Source organism: Crotalus tigris, unplaced genomic scaffold (genome assembly GCF_016545835.1).
Source record: "Crotalus tigris isolate CLP2741 ecotype Arizona unplaced genomic scaffold, ASM1654583v1 scf7180000024280.1573445, whole genome shotgun sequence".
NCBI classification, from domain to species: Eukaryota; Metazoa; Chordata; class Lepidosauria; order Squamata; family Viperidae; genus Crotalus; species Crotalus tigris.
In genome coordinates, this window is record NW_024100452.1 from 592,140 (window position 1) to 611,780 (window position 19,641).

Consider the following 19,641-nt stretch of genomic DNA (forward strand, 5'->3'; position numbering starts at 1 on the left):
GTTTCTTATTATTATTTTGTTTACTGTTATTCTTTGATGTAAGCTAATAATTTTAGAGCTGACAATCTCTAAATATCATAATTAGTAAATAAATCTCATAAATATTGATACCAAGCCTTTATTTCCCCAAATTATTTTTAAAATGTTTAAAGGAAAGGTTTTAAAGAGATGAAAGGCACAACTCTCAAATTACAGGATAAGAAAGAAAGAGCACTGACATTTATTTTCAAAAAAGGGTAGGCCCAGGTCTCATCCTCACATATCTCTAACTCTACCATCAACGTACCTTGTTTACTGTCCTATAATGCAACTTCCTCATGACATACAGTAATGTTGAACATACTTTAATCTCACAGCTGTGGCAGCTTCAACTCATTTTAGCTATTCCAGACCAAACAATTTTTGCCAAGGATTCAATCTAATAAGCCTGATGGAAGATGTGGTTGCTTCACAATCAGAGGAGGAACTGTCCACTTCTGGTTGGCTGTGTGAAGCTATTGCAGAAACTAGACTCTCTCCTCTAGGCTGGAAACAGCTCTCTATGGCAATTTGGGCATAAATTGCAGGAGACACTGGTTGTCTGACTTCTGCAGAAACATCTGTCTTTGTAATGCCTGATTGTACTTTTCAGTAATGCTTGCTGGTCTAAAGCAGAGTTCTTAGAAACATGAGTTTAGCGAAACCACACTAGAAGTGAATTTAAAAAACAGAGAGAACAACTGGCGGCTGTTTTTCCATTAACTGATAACATTTGGGAGATGAAATGAAGCCAAGGAAATCCACCAGTGGTTTTCCTTTATTTGTTCCATTCGACAATATGTAATGTGCTGTTGAATGTAAAGCAAACTGTATAATTGTTTACTCTTCCTTATAGTTTATAAGATTTTTTAAAAAATATTTCATACATGCCTGCATGAGTTGCATGGAAATTTCATAAATCTCTCTGCTGGTGTCAGATGCTTTAAACAAGACTAGATTTAAAAGAGTCACAATGTCAAAAGGGTAGTTCCTGAAATAGCAAACAAAGATTGCGATTGTTTGAGATTTTTAAGTTTAAATGAACATTCTCAATTGCTTTACACAAAATAATACACTCAAGGCAACAAGCTCAATAACCTAACAGTTACTGAAAACAATGAATTATATCAAACATGACAATGAATTCTCTTTCTCCAAAAGACAACTGTATAGCAATAGCACTTAGACTTACATACTGCTTCAAAGTGCACTCTGAGCATTTTACAATGTCAACATATTACCCCAACAATCTGGGTCCTCATTTTATCAACCTTGGAAGGATGGAAGACTGAGTCAATCTTAAGCTGGTCAGGATCAAACTCCAGGCTGTGGTCAGAGTTAGCCTGCAATACTGCATTCTAACCATTGCACCACCACGTATAAGACAAATAATACCCAATTATAAGGAAATAACATATTTATCATTATGTGTATAAGTGTATTTATGTACATACACACATAAGAGGTTTCCAAATATTCTTGGTTCATGCCTTTTAGTACTGTAGTGATTTTTTTTCATGGCATCCTAAAAAAGTACTTTGTGCTGTCCAACAGATGTTGCTGTGTTTTCCGCAAAAATTTAAAATATACCATAGCCCCTCTGCAAGTTTACTGCAGCATTCTGGGACACCGTGGCATATAATTTGGGAGCCTTGGCATATACTGCATCTAAACTAGTAATACTGCTACTTATAATGCCACATCTTCTGTGCTTGAGTCAGGATTTTAAGAATATACATAACAGTTTGCTCTCCTCTAACATTAGATTAAAACAAATCAATCAAGTCATTCATTATAATAAATAAGTGACAGACTAAGTACCCAACAACTGGTGTTCCCTTTTAATACTTTTTTAACCTAAACAAGCTGATGCAGAACAAATCCAAAGAATGCTAAAAACCCTGCAGACAAAACTGAAGATAAATATGGGAAAATGCCTTGCTTTCAAAACTGCATTGCTATTAAAATTACTTCTTGTGATTAGTGATATTCTTGGGAATTTATTTTTTAAGTGTATATAACAAGACAAATAATCCACTGGAAACATTTAACATTTCCATTGGTAACTTTAAGGAGTCAGATTGTGGAACCAAAAAAATCATAAATCCAGATCCCTTGAAAATTATTGTATTTGTTTAAATGGTATGTCTATTCTTGAGTCGGTGTCACTATACTATTTATCAAATTGGTCCGTGCAAACAGCAGTGCACTTACAAGGTATCTATCTATCTATCTATCTATCTATCTATCTATCTATCTATCTATCTATCTATCTATCTATCTATCTATCTATCTATCTATCTATCTATCCATCCATCCATCCATCCATCCATCCATCCTATCTTATTGGCCATTCATCTTTCCGCAGAGTCACTCCAGGTTAGATTTCTTGGTTTGCACAGAGTGCAAATGTGAATTTGCTTAGAGTGAAACTCAAAAGGGAATCACATGACCTCAGGACACTGCAATCGTCATAAACACATGCCAAATGTCAAGCATCCGAATTTTGATCATATGATCATGGGGATGCTGCAGCGGTTGTAAGTGTGAAAAATGGTCATGTCACTTTTTTCAGTGCCATTGTAACTTCAAACAGTCACTAAATGAATGGTTGTAAGTCAAAAACTACCTGTATATGGTAATACAAGACATAAAGTCAATAATAAGTGGAGCTGAATGAATGTGAGTTGAATATAAAAGAGTGTGTGACCAGTATGAAAGAAATATATTGAGGTATGGTCACGGCGATTGAACAAGGATTAAAATGGAAAATGGACATATGAAGTAAGAGTGAAGAATCAAAAAGAAGGGGCAGACTGAATAAATCATAATTGGATGGAGGTGATGATTCTTTGAAGAAGAGAGGCGAAAAGTTCAAGAGGAAAGAAAGGTGATATATAGATATGGGGAAACAAGGACAGGAAAATACAATATAGAAAGATACATTGTGAATGGTAGCGCTAATTAGTTTTAGCTATGTTACCTTTTTTTAAATTATCTCTTACTTTTATTTCTTTGTTTCTGTATAATGTTGCTTAGGCTAAAAGGGACTATTTTAATGGTCATGCATGTATGCAGTCCGATCAAAACATGAACATATAATTTAAGTCTATCCTGTTCAAAAGTCCTAGGGTAATTTGTTTTTAATTTTTACATGGATCCTGATTCACTTGCAAGGATCACTTTTTTTGTTTTGCTTATTGTTGATACCTGCTTCCACACACAGTTGCAATGGCTATGAAGCATCCTGAAGCAAGCTGATGGGATCCAGTATAACATCGATCTATAGCCCAGTTAAAGAGATTGATCTGGTCAGGATTCAACTCCAACAACAAGACAACAACTTCACAGCCAAGCTGATGAACCTGAAAACACAGAGTAAGGGGTTTTAAAACAACAGTTAACAGTGTTTTATATTAACAATTGACAAAAGTTCATTGAGATCAATATTCTGCTTTGCGTGTTTGCCAAATGTAGGGTGCTGATAAACATGACATTAAGAGGCAAGATTAAGTAACTCAGAGACAATGCATGATGTCTCCAACTCCCCTGGTCTTATTTAATTTGGACTATCCCTATCCACCCCTTCAGTGCCATTTCTTTTTTTTTTTAAAGCAAATTTCTCCACTTGGAGAAGAAATGAGGCAGCTACCAAAACATTAATGATCCTAGGGAAATAAGAAATAAGTTAGAAAGAAACTTATTTTACTTGCTTGTTTGTATAAAATATTTGAATAGCTGCTCATTTTATGTAGCATAATCCTGGGCGGCTTTGGAATAAGAGGAAGGGAAGGGAAAACTCAGAGGCTTCAAGATTCTGTTACTCTATCCAGTATCAATAAATAGAATTCCAGTATTTCTTTTGGGATCTGTTTCTTGACCTGGGCTACCTCAATGAGCTAACTGATGAAATATAGTCTGGATTCCTAGCTAGGAGGGAATACATTCCAGAGGAGTAAGTGACAACTCAGTTCAGATTGTTTATCTGAAAGAAAGAGGTTAAAGACAACTCTCCTTAATAGTTCCTTTATGAGGAATTTGCTTTAGTTTGGCAAGATTCTGTCCACAGGTGAGGAACAATAAAGAAATCTGCTTGGAAAAATCACATTGTGTCTTTCTTGGTTTTTGGAGCCATACATAAGCAAAAAGAAAACCCCAAGTATTAATTGGGGACATTTTAAAGCAATTTTGTATAATAACCATTGCAACAAAGGGATCCTCATTAACTGCAATATCCAAAGTTGTAATGGATTGCATCTTTGCTTCCCTGAGCTTTCTATTTTTTTTTAATTCACTGAACTAGTTGAATTTTCCTTTTGTGAATATTAAGGCAAAAATATTTTTTCAGGTCAGAAATTATTGCCAGTCCATGTGGTTCACAGTACACACTATATTAAGAGGTGGTATTTTTCTATAACTATTTTGTTCATGCTCTAAAATATTTTATAAATCTGTTGGATTAGCACCTCCTCCCCTGTGCATCTGTCCATTTACTTGCCCACCTATCTATTCACTTAGTCCCTATAATTATTTCTTATGTCACCTTAATTTGGTACTAATTCCTACTGAACTGTTATTTGCTTTTTATATATAGTTTAGCATGTCCTTTTAATACATATTTTCTAATCTTACATTACTCTGTTTTTTGAACGGGGAAATGCGGCACTATACAAAATATTTTAAATGTAGTAATACCATTTCCTAAGGTAATTTCTATTCAGATGTTCTTAAAAATAAAAATAATTGTAAGTCAAGGGTTCCATGTGGCCTGACCTGATTTTAAAGTGATTGTTAAGCTAATCATATGGTTTTAAGTCTAAACCCATTCTTCCGAATATTTGTTTTTTTGCTGGAAACTAACAAAAAACAAAAAACTGGCAAAAAAACCATATATAGAATAGAGTAGAATTGGAAGGGACCTTGGAGGTCTTCTAGTCCACCCCCCTGCTCAAGCAGGAGAACCTATACCATTCCAGACAAGTGACTGTCTAGTCTCTTCTTAAAAATCTCCAGTGATGGAGTGCCCATGATTTCTGGAGGCAAGCTGTTCCACTGGTTAACTGACTTCACTGTCAGGAAGTTTCTCCTTAATTCCAGGTTGCTTCTCTCTCTGATCAGTTTCCAACCATTATTTATCATCCTTCCTTCTGGTGCTTTGGTGAATAATGTGACCCCCTCTTCCTTGTGGCAGCCCCTCAGATACTGGAATACTGCTATCATGTCTCCCCTATTTCTTCATTTCTTTAAACTAGCCAAACCCAAGTCCCGCAGGCGTTCTTCATATGTTATAGTCTCCAGGCCTTTAAACATCTTGGTTGCACTTCTCTAAATTTTCTCCAAACTCTCAACATCTTTTTTGTGATACGGTGACTAAAATTGGCTGAAGTATTCCAGGTGTGGTCTTACTAGGGTTTTATAAAGCGGTACTAATACTTTGTGTGATTTTGATTTTTGGTTATGACATCTCAGTCAAGTGACTGTGAGATTAATTTCTTAAATTTGTTTGCCACCCATTTCGCTGTAAGGGATGGTGCAATGAGTCATAAATGTGAACTGTTTGTCAAGCACCTGAAATGTGACCACAGCTGGATGGGGAGTAACATTTTTCGATGATCAGAAGTGCTTTAAGGGCTGTAAATTACACTTTCTGAGGTTATCATAACTTTGAATGATCATTAAACGACCAGTCATAAATCAAGGACAACCTGTATTTCTTAAGACTACTGCCACTATTAACAGTCCTCTGAATACCAACCCATTCAATTGATATGATTCATAAGCAGCCATCATAAGCAGTAAGATGGTCCTTTTTCATTTGCCTCTCAAAGTGCCTGCAATCTGGTGAATGGTATGTAGTATTTTCAAACAAAAATGCAAACAAATTGATATCATGCTGATCACTAAAATACCTGGAGTCTTTCAAAACAGTAATTCAGATTAATAAATCACACCAAATTACGTATCTTGAAAAGGAAACAGATGATTTCCTTATTGCAGTAATGGACTGATGGCAGTAGATCATTTTGAACTGCTATAAGAAAGATGCATAACATGAATCTTTGGGAGTTCAGGATGCCCTGCTTCTCCCAAATTGAATTTAGTTCTTGACTTATCATACCTTGATCCCTAACATAGTTCACAGAGTATGGTCCTCTAATAAAACATAAATTACCCTATTTGCACCACAGTACAGATACTAAACAGATTCCACTTGAATCACTATGATTTCAGCCACAGAGTAGACCATGTGCAATAAAAATAAAATGTAATAGATTTAAAAGTGAAACTCATTGTTGAGTTACTTACCCGTAAATCTTGGCAAGCTAGAATATTATCAAGCCATTTATAAAGATAGCCATCAGGGGAAAGACCCACATTGTCAAACACAGGACCACAGCACAGCACTGCTGACATGGCCTAATTAAAAAAAAAAAAGAGGTTATGGTACTGTTTATTGCAAGGTCATCAGTTTCAAACTCTGAATGATTACTACAAATCAATATAGTAATGAAGATTAATCATGTAGACTCCGTGCTGTCAGTCATGTCTGCAGAAAACATATTTCCAAATACTACAATGGCCCAATCATATTCTTCATTGCTTTCCTGAGAATGTATAGCGATGCCATTCCTGCAAATCCTCTGAGAAACCAAGTATTTCCTGGACAAAGCATGTAGATATTCTGTGTTCCCCAAATTGTATTATTTCACCCAGTTAGCATGCTTGCATGCTGCCAGAACTACCAATAAGGAAAGATGACTGTGTAGTGGATGACTGGATTACATTGCGTTAAGTGTTTTGTGGCATGAAGTTAATGTAATTCTTGAATGACTAGGTAGTTCTGGGTTTAATTTAATACTCCAAGGAACACTTTTTGGTATTCTCTCCTCTTATTATCACTCTTCCTCCTGAGCCAATTAAGTATGAATTAACATGGTTAATTTTGTATTTCTAAGTTAACCTTAATTGAATATTTAAAATATTTATTAATAATTTTTCAAATGATACATTCAAGATTCAGAAAAAGAACAGACCACAAAGATACATCAAATAATCGGTTATTTGGGGGAAATTATTTCAGCTTTAATTTGTCTTACTACATTTCTAAATTTAAAATAATTTAATTTGATAAAAATTTATATGCAATGGAAGGAATCATAATGTACCTTTAAAGCACAATACTGGTATCTTGTAATCTGATGATTTCTATCACTATAACGATCCAGAGGTGTAAACATGATACTGAAAGGTCCAGCCCATTGACTAAACAGGATGAAGAGGTGGTGCCTCAAGCTTTGCTGAGGGAAAAGAAATCTCCTATGATGAACTGAGTGAATAAAAAATAAAATAAAATAATCTGTATTGATTAATTAATCAAAACTCAAATATAAATCTGATGCAAAACTGTGTAGCTAAGGAATTATTCCTAAAACACATTAATAGTATTTGTCAAGTATACTGTATATTTAATGGAAAGAGCCTTGAATTTAAAATTATCCCATATAAAAAAAAGTAATTTATTTTTAGGTAAATAAATATACATAATACAAAGAACGTGATGTGGTGAGAGAGAGATTTGCTTAGAAACAAAGATGGATTTTTCAGGATTCTCAATTAGGAAAACTACATGGCCATCCCTTTTGTATCACATTGACACTAATACCAATTAAATAAACAATTAAACAATTAAATTTGTTTTATGCATGGGGCAGCCACACAAATTCATGTGGTGAGAGAGAGATTTGCTTAGAAATAAAGATGGATTTCACAGGATTCTCAATTAGGAAAACTACATAACCATCCTTTTTGTACCACATTGACACTAATACCAATTAAATAAACAATTAAACAATTAAATTTGTTTTATGCATGGGGCAGCCACACCTTTTCAAGAGGTCACAATATGGCAAAATTTGAGAACCTTTGAGATAATGCATCTGAAAAGTTTTGAATCTCTAGAATTTTGAAATTCTAAATATCATTGAATGGTTGTATTTATAACATAAATCAAATACTCTTCAATTTTCAGAGGCACACAAGAGTATGGATGGGACCAATGCATGCTGTATATTATGCATGTAGGTCCTTCGTCCCAAACTGAAATGCTACATGGAGAGGCCATACAGGGTGAAAACATGTATTCTGAGATGTTTATTAGGTTATCCAAATCCCTTAATGTTCAGTTTTACAATAGAGCTATGGATATTCTAAATATTACGCTAAATTAAAAAATGCAAGAGCTATTTTAATCTCTCTTGCTTGCTCCCATCCTCTCCCATTTTATATATATAAGTTTGTAATGAATGAAAACAGAAAATCCTTTGTTAGCACTAAGAAAATTCCATTCATTGAGCATTTGGCACAGCTGGATTTAATGCTTTGAAAGCAGAAGACTGATCTAATGGAAATTTTCAGAGAAAACAGAAGTTTTCAGATGCCCTGATTAAGCTACAGACCTTCAGGCTGATTTAAGAAATGAAATATACTCAGCCTTCAAAGAAATCTTTCAATATATATAACCTTAAATAAATTGAATTTCTGCTATAAGGAAAATTAATGATCACTCTACTTTATGGATGCTAGTTTTCTGCAGATGAAAACTAATCGTTCCCTGGCTATTCCTACAATAACCACAATCATTACTGAGTTTCAACTACAAAAATACAATCAAAGGAACCCTGTATTTCAAGTTCCCTATGCAAATTAGAAATCAATATGAATAGGTATCAAATGATAACTTCACTAATTGTTTGTCAATGCATCCATAACACTAAAACGTACACATATATATTAAACATATTTGACAGTGTTTTTTTAAAAACCAAAAACTGTGAAGTAGACTTTCAAGTTCATTCACTGAAAAAAGACCAAACTCAAAAGCAAATAATCGGACTCATGTAGCCCAGACAATACTGACTTATAACAGTTCGTATGAGTACTAAATCCACAATCCTTATGGTATATGTCCACAATATCATTAGGATGAGAAACACAAAAAATAATTTGACAGATAAGGCATGTTTCATAGGATTGCATGTAGTCCACCTTTTCTTCATTATTTGCTATTTATTTTTTGCATTTTTTCTTATCCATTTATTAGTAAGCATTATGATAAAGATGTATGCATTTAATTTAGCACATGTTATTTATGGACTCGGGTCAACTCAGTTCAAAAACTGGACTTCAATATGGAAAATCCACATATTTGGGGCTGTTTAGATTGTTTCAGCCCAACCAAGGTTGTGTTTTGCATCCCTATGTGCATTCTGTTCGGTTCCCAGAGGAAAGATAGGATACAATAGATTGATATTAAATAATTAAAACATTTATCTCAAGTAGTTAACACAATATAGATTCACACAGGGGATGGGTTGTCATTGGAAATCAGATAGAAATGAAATGAATCAAATACTGACAATGATAATTACACAGTGACCAACTCACAAATACACTGTTGATAAATAAGGAATTCAAGATAACATTTCTTACATCAGATATAACTCATGGAATTTGTATATAATATAATAAATTCAAAAGCTATTACTTTTGCCATAATTTCTTACATGATTACAACTTTAGAAATTGTACAATTTAGATTTATATAAATTGTACTTCTACTTAGTGCCTTCTTTCCCCTCTCCCCACCAACTACAGGTAGTCCTTGACATACAACAGTTCATTTAGTGATCGTTCAAAGTTAAAATGGCACTGAAAAAATTGACTTATGACAGTTTTTCAAATTACAGCCATTGTAGCATCCCCATGAGCAAAATTCAAACACTTAGAAACTGACTCGTATTAATGATAGCTGCCGTGTCCTGGGGTTATGTGATCACCTTTTGTGACCTTCTGTCAATCAAAGTCAATAGGGAAGCCATATTCACTTTGCAACCGTATTACTAACTTAACAAGTGCAATGATTCACTTAACAACTATGGCCAGAAAGGTTGTAACATGGGACAAAATTCACTTAACAACTGTCTCACTTGGCAACTGAAAATTTAGGCTCAATTGTGGTCATAAATCAAGGACTACCTGCATATGGAACATTTATTCTTTCTTTACCCAGCAGTCCTTATCATGCTTTTGTCAACCACTAACCTCTTTTTTCAACTTAATGATTCTGTACTTTATATAATTATTGCATTACCATACCTGGAACACACTGAATCAAGTTAGCAAGCATTGCACTAAAATGGGCTCTCATGTCCTTGAGAATCTCAACTTCTTTATCATTTTCAGCTTCCAATAACATGCGCGTTAGGTCGACATATTCTAAGAACAAGGCTCCCAGCGCTAGGGTATCTCGCTCCAAGGCACCATTTGTACTGTAACAAAGGAAAACAGTATGGATTAAGGAATCATCCAGAGGAAACCACAAGTGTGCATGACAGACTAGAATTTACAGTATAACAGTCAAAATTGCTATCAAGAATTAAAAAGAAAACTGTATAGCAACTATGTAGGAAAAAGCTATTTTAACAAGATTCAAGAAATGACTGTGATCAGACAAATAATTGGCACCATCTTAGGGTTTTCTTCTATTTGAAAAGCAGTATCTTACCTATCACTTATCACACCAGCATCAGCAAGTAATTCAAAAATTCGCAACAGCTGTAATCGTAAGAGATCTCTGCGCTCACGACGTTTCTTATTCTGTATTGCAGAAAATTAGGGCAATATTAGTTATATCTACTCTCTGCATGTTGGTCTTAAAAAAAACTTAGCTGAATAGGAGTTCACAATCTTTTTTAAAGCTATCCAGCAATTTTTAAAAGGTCTGAACTTTTTAATACTGAAGATAGTTCTCCAAAGAACTAGCAGTGGCACACCAATTGGAGAGCTTCTATAAAATCTTTCTGGCTACTAAACAAATTTGTGTAGATTTATACAAGAGGAAATAAAGTGTCAGTTATGGTCCAGGAGAGAAAACACTAATGTAGAAACTGTTAATGTCCTAAGTCCATGGTGGTGAACCTATGGCACGCATGCCACAGGTGGCACGCAGAGCCCTCTCTGTAGGCACGCACGCTGTCGCCCCAGTCCTAGGCCTTCAGCTGGGTTTTATAAAACCTTTTCGCTTTAGGCCTCCGCCGGCGTGTGCAAAAAAAAAAAGAGGTTCAATCAATCAATTTCAACTTCTCATGGGAAAAAAAAATCTCGCAAAGTTGGAATTAATTGATTGAACTTTTTAGTCCCAATCTGCCGTTACCACCACAGCCATGCCCACCCAATGGGCCACACCCACCCAATAGGCCACACCCACCAGGCACCTGACAATACATAAATGGGTTTGGGTTGCAGTTTGGGCACTCGGTCTCTAAAAGGTTCGCCCTCACTATCCTAAGTGGTTGCTCCTAGGAGGCTACTGATGCCTTTCAATGGGCTGTGATAGGCCTTTGAACTGCCAGTATCTGAACTATTTGCCAACAGCTAAGCCATTTAAAAGGCCTAGTCAATGTTTTCTCAGGTATCCTGCAGCAGCTGCTGCTCACTGTGGTTAAATCTACCCCACTGTATCTGCCAAGGTTTTGCCTGCTTTTTCAGTATTCTTCTTTTCCCTTTCTCTTTCTGACTTCTATGCTGCCACACATAGTGCTAAAGCTAAACTCTATAAAGAGTTGGTTTGTACAGTTTTAAGGAAGAGGGATAAAGGGACAGGAGATATGTGGGCAATCCAACCACTGCATGTCTTCACACATACTTTCTGTTGTCAAACAATTGAAAATCAGACATCCCTAAGAGTCAACAGATCTCCCAGCACTGTCTGATCACTACAGATTTCTAAATTTCAAATCAGTAATATTTTTCAAAGATATTATTTCTTTCTTCATTGTAGCAACACTTTCATTGTGACAAATTAAATGCTGTATGTTGCAAATATTCTGTTTTTTTACTGATTATTACCCTCATATTTTTTATCTTTAAAATATGAAATTTTATAAATATCAATTTATTTAATACCATTTGTCCAAAATAGATTAATTAACTTCAGTCCTATTTACCATCTGTTATATATTTACAACTATATTACTAACCTCTGGTCTTCTCTCTAATGCTTCCTTCATTAGAGGGTGAAGTTCTTCCACTAATTCCCTAAATTAAAAATTAAAAATATTTTTCAAATAAACTACAGTTGTAATATATATGAGTGTATATGTGCCTTCTTCAAATGTATGTTTAATTTTTTGGTGAATGGTCAGAAGAGACAGTGAATTCTTGAATATTTCCACAAAAACAGATTGATAATCTTGTAATGGTATATATATTGAAGGCATATTAAAATGATTTAAGATTTTAAAAACAGGAATACTCTGCTTTAATTGTAGAGTGGAATTTCTGATACAGATCTCCTGGAAGTGCAGTTATAGGTGGTGAAAATTGAAACATCTAATAGATGAGGTTAACAAACTCAAGTTAAACACTGTCATTGAGGAATCTGAGCCTATAAATTAAAGTTTATACAGTAGTTGCAACTAAGGCAAAGAATAATAGAAACTGAAAAGAAAAATATTGCAGAAAAGAAAGAAAAAAGAAAAAAGAGAAATAGAAAAAGAAAAATCAGAGTATAATAAAGAAAAAGAAAAGAAATATATAAAGAAGTGACTTTCCCTTTATCACAAAAAGAAACAATTTTAGTAACTTATTATTTTCTCCTAAATATAACAAATTATCTCTTCTTCCCATATCGTATCTCTTATTCTCTAAACAAATTCACGAAGTTTCATCATTCAGTCCTAATATTAGCTTAAATCCATCAAGTGTTACCAGAGATAACTAGATCTAATTTTACCTTGCTCAAATAAACCCATATATTCACTGTATATTCCTTCATTTTCTTTAATTCACTCAAATAATGTAGAAGATTTATTTTCACTTTTTCTTTGTTCATTCTCACAAAATTCCTCAAAATATTAACAAGTGTCTTTTGTAAATCCAATATAGAAAAGTTATCCAGATCACTCTTTTCCATGTCATTCTTGAAATTCAGCTACCCTCCTATAGTTTGAAATATTTGAAGCTACTGCAAACATATAATAAATGGCAAAATAGCTAAGAAAAAGTAATGGAAATATTAATTATATTTGTTTTTTTTAATGACCCTATAGTCCCTTAATTCAGAGTAGAGTCGGGGTGACTGGGTGGAGCTGTGAGTGTTTACTGCCCGGATGCCCTTCTTGACGCCTACATGGAGTTCGCAGCAGATAAAACAATTTTACTGTTTTTAGTGTTCTGCATATTATAGGTTATTTAGTAAATAAAATGCCTCATGTATTAATGTTTCAAAATTTATTATCAAGATGGTTACACAGTTTGAAGCTGTCTTCTATTTAATTCAGTGTTCCAATTATAGTATATCTTATTACATTTAACACTAAAACAAATCTGGACCATGAACAACTCATGCCATACAAATACCTGAAAACAAGAGCATTGGTTCTTCCAAAGCCTAGCACAAGTGATTCAGTGATTTCTATGCTTTCAAGTCTCATCAAAGGCACTAGCTGTTTTAATAACATACCAACAGAAGGAGTTCCTATAGCCTAAAATAAAATGAAAATAATTTTAATGGATATGGTCATTAAAAATATTAAAAAATAAAGCTAATAAAGTATGCATAGTTATGTTCTAATGAATTTTTAAAAGGCACATTTTGCAAGGGAGGATTAGGTTCAAAATAGCCAAGAAAATAAAATAAGCAATATAAATTGCATGTTTAAAGCAATGTTTAAAGGTAGTTCAGCAGCAAAACTGTAACATGTACTTTTCTTTTTAACATATATGATCTGATTTACTCTTCTTTGATATCACTGTATCTTTGCAAGAATGAGATTGGAAAGACATTTCTGAATGATATGTGGAACTTGGTATAATATAGTTTCATTCTCAATTGAAAACAAGATTTTCGTAACTCATCCTCATGCATCATCTATGGAGTTTGGACATTTTTCCTGACGATAGAAGAGAGCAGAGATAACACTATGCAGAGGACTCAATTTTATTTTCCTCAAGACTACTGAATGTTTTCGCTTTAATCTCTTAATTATAAATCTATTTATAAATCCCTAATACAGAAAATACATTTCTGGGTCCCCTCTATTCCCTGCAACTACATTCTTTATTATCTGCTGAAGAAGGGGAGAATAAACATTGTGTGAATTGGTGGCAAAACAAGAATTTCTAACAGAAAGGCCTGCACACTTGGGAATATTTAAAGTTCTTTACCCCAATATAACAATGGAGACATTCCAAAACCCTGTTCATTATTTCAGAAATGATTATCAGAGATTTATCTCTTTCATCTCTTATCTCTCACTTGACCTCAAATGCTTATTCTGAAAAGAAACATACCACTTTGACCAAAGGTCAAGCATCTAAAACTAGTGCATTCCAAAGACAGAAATGTAATTGGGGAAAATGTAATCCTAAAAGCACATGGAATTATATTTTCATACTTCTCTCCTGCTAGCAAAATGGCTTACAAAGCACTAGGAGGTTAAACAGGGAAAGATCAGCCCATTCATTTTTTGTTTGTTTTCCAATTTTAATATCTTGCATCAATCCTGAACTGGTAACAATAGACTGAAACAGAATTCCAAAACTGAATAGATAGATAAAAACAATACATTGGCCAAGGAAATAATGATGAACTAAGCAAAATATTTGAAGGTATGTGAGAAGGATCATGGTATTAACATGACCTGTGGATTATTGCTGGGAACAGTCGTGAGTCCATTCAGTCTGTTACACTCTTTCTTTCCATAGTATAACACTATCCAAGCATTTTAGAGCAGCAGCAACAAAAATAAATACCTTTGCATTTGTCTTTGTGACCATGATACCAGAATAAAAAATATCTATATTAGCACAATTTTGTTGGCAATGCTACTGGAATAGTGAGTTTCTAGCTACAACACAAAACTAATAATACTTAAAACTTTATGATAGTTTTTACTTAAACCATGAAGCTAAAGAATTACCCACTTGAAATAAAGCAAAAGGATTACCACTCAAAATAAAAAGGAATACCAAGATGGTTACCTGAACCTTTTACATTAATAATGAGTTAGATAAAGATCAATCAATATACATTTTATGATACCCATACTGCCATAGTGTAAGAACAACACAGCTTGGGGCTATTTATTTTGAAGAAAGAAATGATCAAAACCGGATGACAAAAGTGACTTTTGACTCCCGCCCTACAAGGGTTCCACAAATCTTTGAAAACCTGGCTTTGCTCCCAAACCTAGAGTTAGGTTGTTTGTTGAACCATAAATGTTTTTTTTTAATACAGCAATTTATACTGTAATGAGTGATCTTGTTCAGGCATCATTTGGGGGATGGGTGGCTTTCCAAATCTAATAAAATAAAAATCAAACTATGTTCTTCTTTAATTCCTCTTTTCCAAAACTATATCCTAGCAACAGATTAGTAATTACAAATTTACTTTATACATTAATTGCAACACCTCTTGAAAATCTACAGGTAACAGCATATTATAAGAACTCTTTGGGGGCATTGTACAAAACTGTATACTAACTATAAACATTTTAGTTACATTGTAAATTCATTTACTGAAATATGGAATTACCTTATTGTCATAGCTAATAGTACCATCAGGCGTAGTAGCCATGATCTCTGGTGTCGAAACACGCAGATGTCCAGGACTCATAATGCTGGGTTTAGCTACTCCAAAGCAGAGAATCAGATAGTTTCTCCACAAAGTTACATAATGATCCCCAGTGCTGGGTGTATTTGTTTTCTTCGCATTCATGGGACTACTAGAAATATTATTTAAAATAAATATTTTTTAAAATCAAATATTAAATATAATTTTGCTCTATAGTTATTACAATACCAATAAGATTAGGAAAAAGAGAAGGAAATTAAGACTTTGAGTTCAACCCAGTTATAAAATGAAATTCATTTAAAAGATTGAATCAACAGCAAACTAGATGTTTCATTCTGAAATGTTATAGAGTAACACCTGGTTAATAGTAAACAAGATAGACATATCATCTAACTCAGTAATTAGCCTCATATCACTGAGCCACACTTTATTGAATGAGCCATAACACACTAAGCATAACACAAAACAAATAACTTGGCTTAGCATTTTATATAGACCTGATTTATAAAAGACATTTTTCAAAGTACATAATAGTGGGTATAGCAACAGAACATTCTTCAGTTTGGTTTTTTAAATTGTTCATTTTAAATTTGTAACTCAATCTATGACACGTCAATACTCGAATTCACCTACAGGTAAAACCAAAAGATTAAGAGACCAGGTGATGCAAAGAATATTAAAACAAGTGCTTGAAGTCCAGCTACAATACTTTAAATAGATCATGCAGACTTCTTAAAATATAATTAATGTTTACAAATACATAATTCTCATATATGCTTGACTTGTTAGACTTATTCTTTAAAAAGTAATCAAACATACCTCTCTCTTCTGAGAGAAATAGGCGGTTCAAAAATGTGAAAAATAAATAAATAAATCTAAGTTTAAAAACAGGTTAGCAATGTAACATTAATAAAACTTACTTTGGATCAACCAAAGGCATCACTAGCTGTAGCCTTGTAAATGCATAAGGCCAAGCATAGCTAAGAGCTGTAGGACAATGCTTCGGTAAGTTCTCTTGCCTAAGAAAACTGAAAAGGCAGAGAACCCAAGGATCTTTGACTGACTGTGCAAATATCCAGACATGGGAAGGGCTTTTTACATCATAATGGCTATTAACAAGTACTGCATTCCATTCTACCAGCCATTGCAAATCCACATTGTGTGTTAATGGTAATGCTGTCTGCGAAAAGAAATAAAAAGAATGATATCTCAGAAAATCATCTATGTTTCATATTTTCTTTGATACAAAGCTCTGCCAGATATCCAGGCCTCATGTCTGATGACAAGGCTCTTCTCTACTGGGATGGATTCTCTAACATATATAGAATTGACACTACATTTTGCTGATTCAGCATTCCATTCCTGGTTTATTTACATATTTTTTATTTAAGTAACCAAATGTTCTGTTTATTGCATCTGTTTATTCAACATTCACATGCAGAACAGTTTGTCTTTATCAAAATTCATTCGAGGAATGTTTCTTAGTTCATTTACTTGGTTCACTTACTCAAGGTTGGTTCATTTATATTAAATCCAACTAGCAGAAAGTCTGTTCTAATGGGAAGATGAAGTGCATTAAATTAGCAGGATAAACCTAGTAGATAACGGAGCTGAATCTGGTTCTATGGAAATCTCTGGATGGGCTGATACAGACAACCCTTGTCTTACGACCACAATGGAGCCTGGAATTTTGGTCATAAGTTGTGGTCATAAGTCAAGGCACCATATGACTGGATTTGATTTTACAAAATGTTTAATGGTCATAGCAAATCATCATTGCTGTTAAGTGAATCATGTGGTCATTAAGTAAATCCAGCATGTTCAATGGGGTGGAGTTTTTTTGCCAGAAAACAGCAAAAATTCCCATCATAGTCATGTGGCTAAGAGCCAAAGCATTGGTTATAATTGCAAACCAGTTACCAAGAGCTTAAAATGTAATCAGAGATTGCAGAGGTGGTGGTGCAATAATCATAACTTCAAGAATCAGTTGAAAATGGCTTATTTCAAATCATAAAATGATCATTAAACAACTGATTGTAAATCAAGAAATACCTGTAGTTAAAATTGCTATTAGATGTTTGATTTTCTGCTAAAATTGAAAAATCTATACAATAATAATTGCAAGCTACAATATTTATTTGGCGCATATATATTGTTAATGATGAGAAATTACTTACTGAGTCAGAAACTGCCACATGAATAAAACTTTCTAGAATAGAAGAACTTAGCTGGTCCATAACATCAATCATAGGTCTATCATCATCCTGTACACATGAAGGTAGCAATAATTAATTGTGTGGAAATTATGAATTTTCTCTCTCTCTCTCCCTCTGATGTGGAAACACCCACACCCACATATACTCGATGGGAGGGCATTTTGTAAGGTAAAAGATGAATAATCTTAATCTCATACAGAAAAAAAGTGACACAAATTATATTAATAAGAATCATCAAATTATCAAAAGTAAGTAAACACTTATTTTAGGGCAAAACACTATCACTTTATTTACAGTTTTAGCAAGCACATATTTATATTTATGCATGTATTCTCTAAAAAGAATGCAGTAGTGAAGTTTATCTCTACTTTCCCAGAGCATTTGGAATTACATTATAAGCAGCTACAAAACATTCCTTTGGCAGAAACTGAAGCTTTTCCTTATGAATTCCAGCTATTCCAGTAATGTTGGGAAGGAAAGAAATAAACTGCCCTACCTTGTTTGTTGAATTTTATTCATGTCTCTGCAAGTGATAAAAGTAAAAGAGATACCATACCCAGTAATTACATACTAAATCTCATGTGATGTGATGTCTTAATCAAATCTGTTAAAATACTCCCTTTCAGAAGTTTCAACAGCTTTATAAATATGGCACCAATTAATACCATAATCACAGCAATGTGATATTCCGTGTTTACCAGAAAATTCTATATGACTTAAGTCAATATAACCTAATGGTCTGAAAAAGTAAATTCCTTTTTCCTAAGACACTCCAATGGCATGAAGACAGACTATTTTCAGCTTTCTTTAACAATTAATGTAGGGTAACAAATTAGGAATACAATCTCTATGATCTTATAGTTGACAAATAGGAATCAGTAACCTCTATTCTGGTGTTTCTCAACCTTGGCAACTTTAGAATAGTTTGAATTCAACTATCATGATTCCCCAACCAGTGGGAGTTGATGTTCCTATAGCTTAGATTGCAAAAGTTGAGAAATACTGCTCTATTACAGGGCTTTTCAACCTTTTCACCCATTGCACCACTTTTAGGATATGGCAACATCCAAATACCACCAGTCACCTAGCAAGGTGTCAAAAACTTGATGACTCAAAAAAAAAAAAGGAAAAAGTGATAAAGTACAGGTAGTCCTCGACTTACAGCAGTTCACTTAGTGACTGTTCGAAGTTACAATGGCACTGAAAAAAATGCCCCCTAGGCACAGCCGAGCAAGACACCTGCCCGCCCGCCCGCCCATGCTCTTCCTCCTGTCTGAGGTTTTCATTGTTGTGAGCATTTCTGTTGAGGATTGGCAGCAGAGGTGGGGTGGGGGGTGTTTGGTTTTTATTTCCCCCATCTGCTGGGTGGTTGCAGCAGGTTTTGGTCACTTCACATGACCTTGGGACACTGACGGTCATAAATATGAATAAGTTGCCAAGCATCGGAATGTAAATTACAAGACCCTGGAGATGCTGCAACATTCCAGCTTATCGGCACTTCTTCTGGGCTCAGCAGAAGCATCAGGATCAGTGCTGCTTTCCAGTTGATTGGTGCTTCTTCAGGGCTCAGCATAAGTACCAGAATCAGGGCCGAGCTACAGTTGGAGCCTAGCATTGATCCTGGTGCTTCCGCTGAGCCCTGACAGCCCCGAAGAAGTGCTGGTTCTGGCACTTCCACTGAGCCCTGACAGCCTTGCAGCTCCAGCCATCTCTCGCTCAGGCTTGTGCGGTGCTGCCACTGGTTCAGCTTATTCCCCTCCCCCATTACCACTT

The 19,641-nt window shown here is 34.5% G+C and overlaps 1 protein-coding gene across 15 annotated transcripts in view; it reads right to left on the bottom strand.

The window, feature by feature from the left end:
* Positions 1 to 19,641, bottom strand: part of FRY (FRY microtubule binding protein) — a 195,884-nt gene that overhangs the window by 51,182 nt on the left and 125,061 nt on the right. For all 15 annotated transcript variants that reach the window (XM_039323584.1, XM_039323583.1, XM_039323576.1 and 12 more), the window contains 11 exons: positions 17,830 to 17,916; positions 16,573 to 16,832; positions 15,614 to 15,803; positions 13,438 to 13,562; positions 12,057 to 12,114; positions 10,583 to 10,674; positions 10,174 to 10,346; positions 7,185 to 7,345; positions 6,325 to 6,435; positions 3,229 to 3,383; positions 910 to 1,009 (listed from right to left, as the gene is read on the bottom strand). In XM_039323584.1, the coding sequence (XP_039179518.1) occupies positions 910 to 1,009; positions 3,229 to 3,383; positions 6,325 to 6,435; positions 7,185 to 7,345; positions 10,174 to 10,346; positions 10,583 to 10,674; positions 12,057 to 12,114; positions 13,438 to 13,562; positions 15,614 to 15,803; positions 16,573 to 16,832; positions 17,830 to 17,916 (1,512 nt within the window). The remainder of the gene's footprint in view (positions 1 to 909; positions 1,010 to 3,228; positions 3,384 to 6,324; positions 6,436 to 7,184; positions 7,346 to 10,173; positions 10,347 to 10,582; positions 10,675 to 12,056; positions 12,115 to 13,437; positions 13,563 to 15,613; positions 15,804 to 16,572; positions 16,833 to 17,829; positions 17,917 to 19,641) is intronic.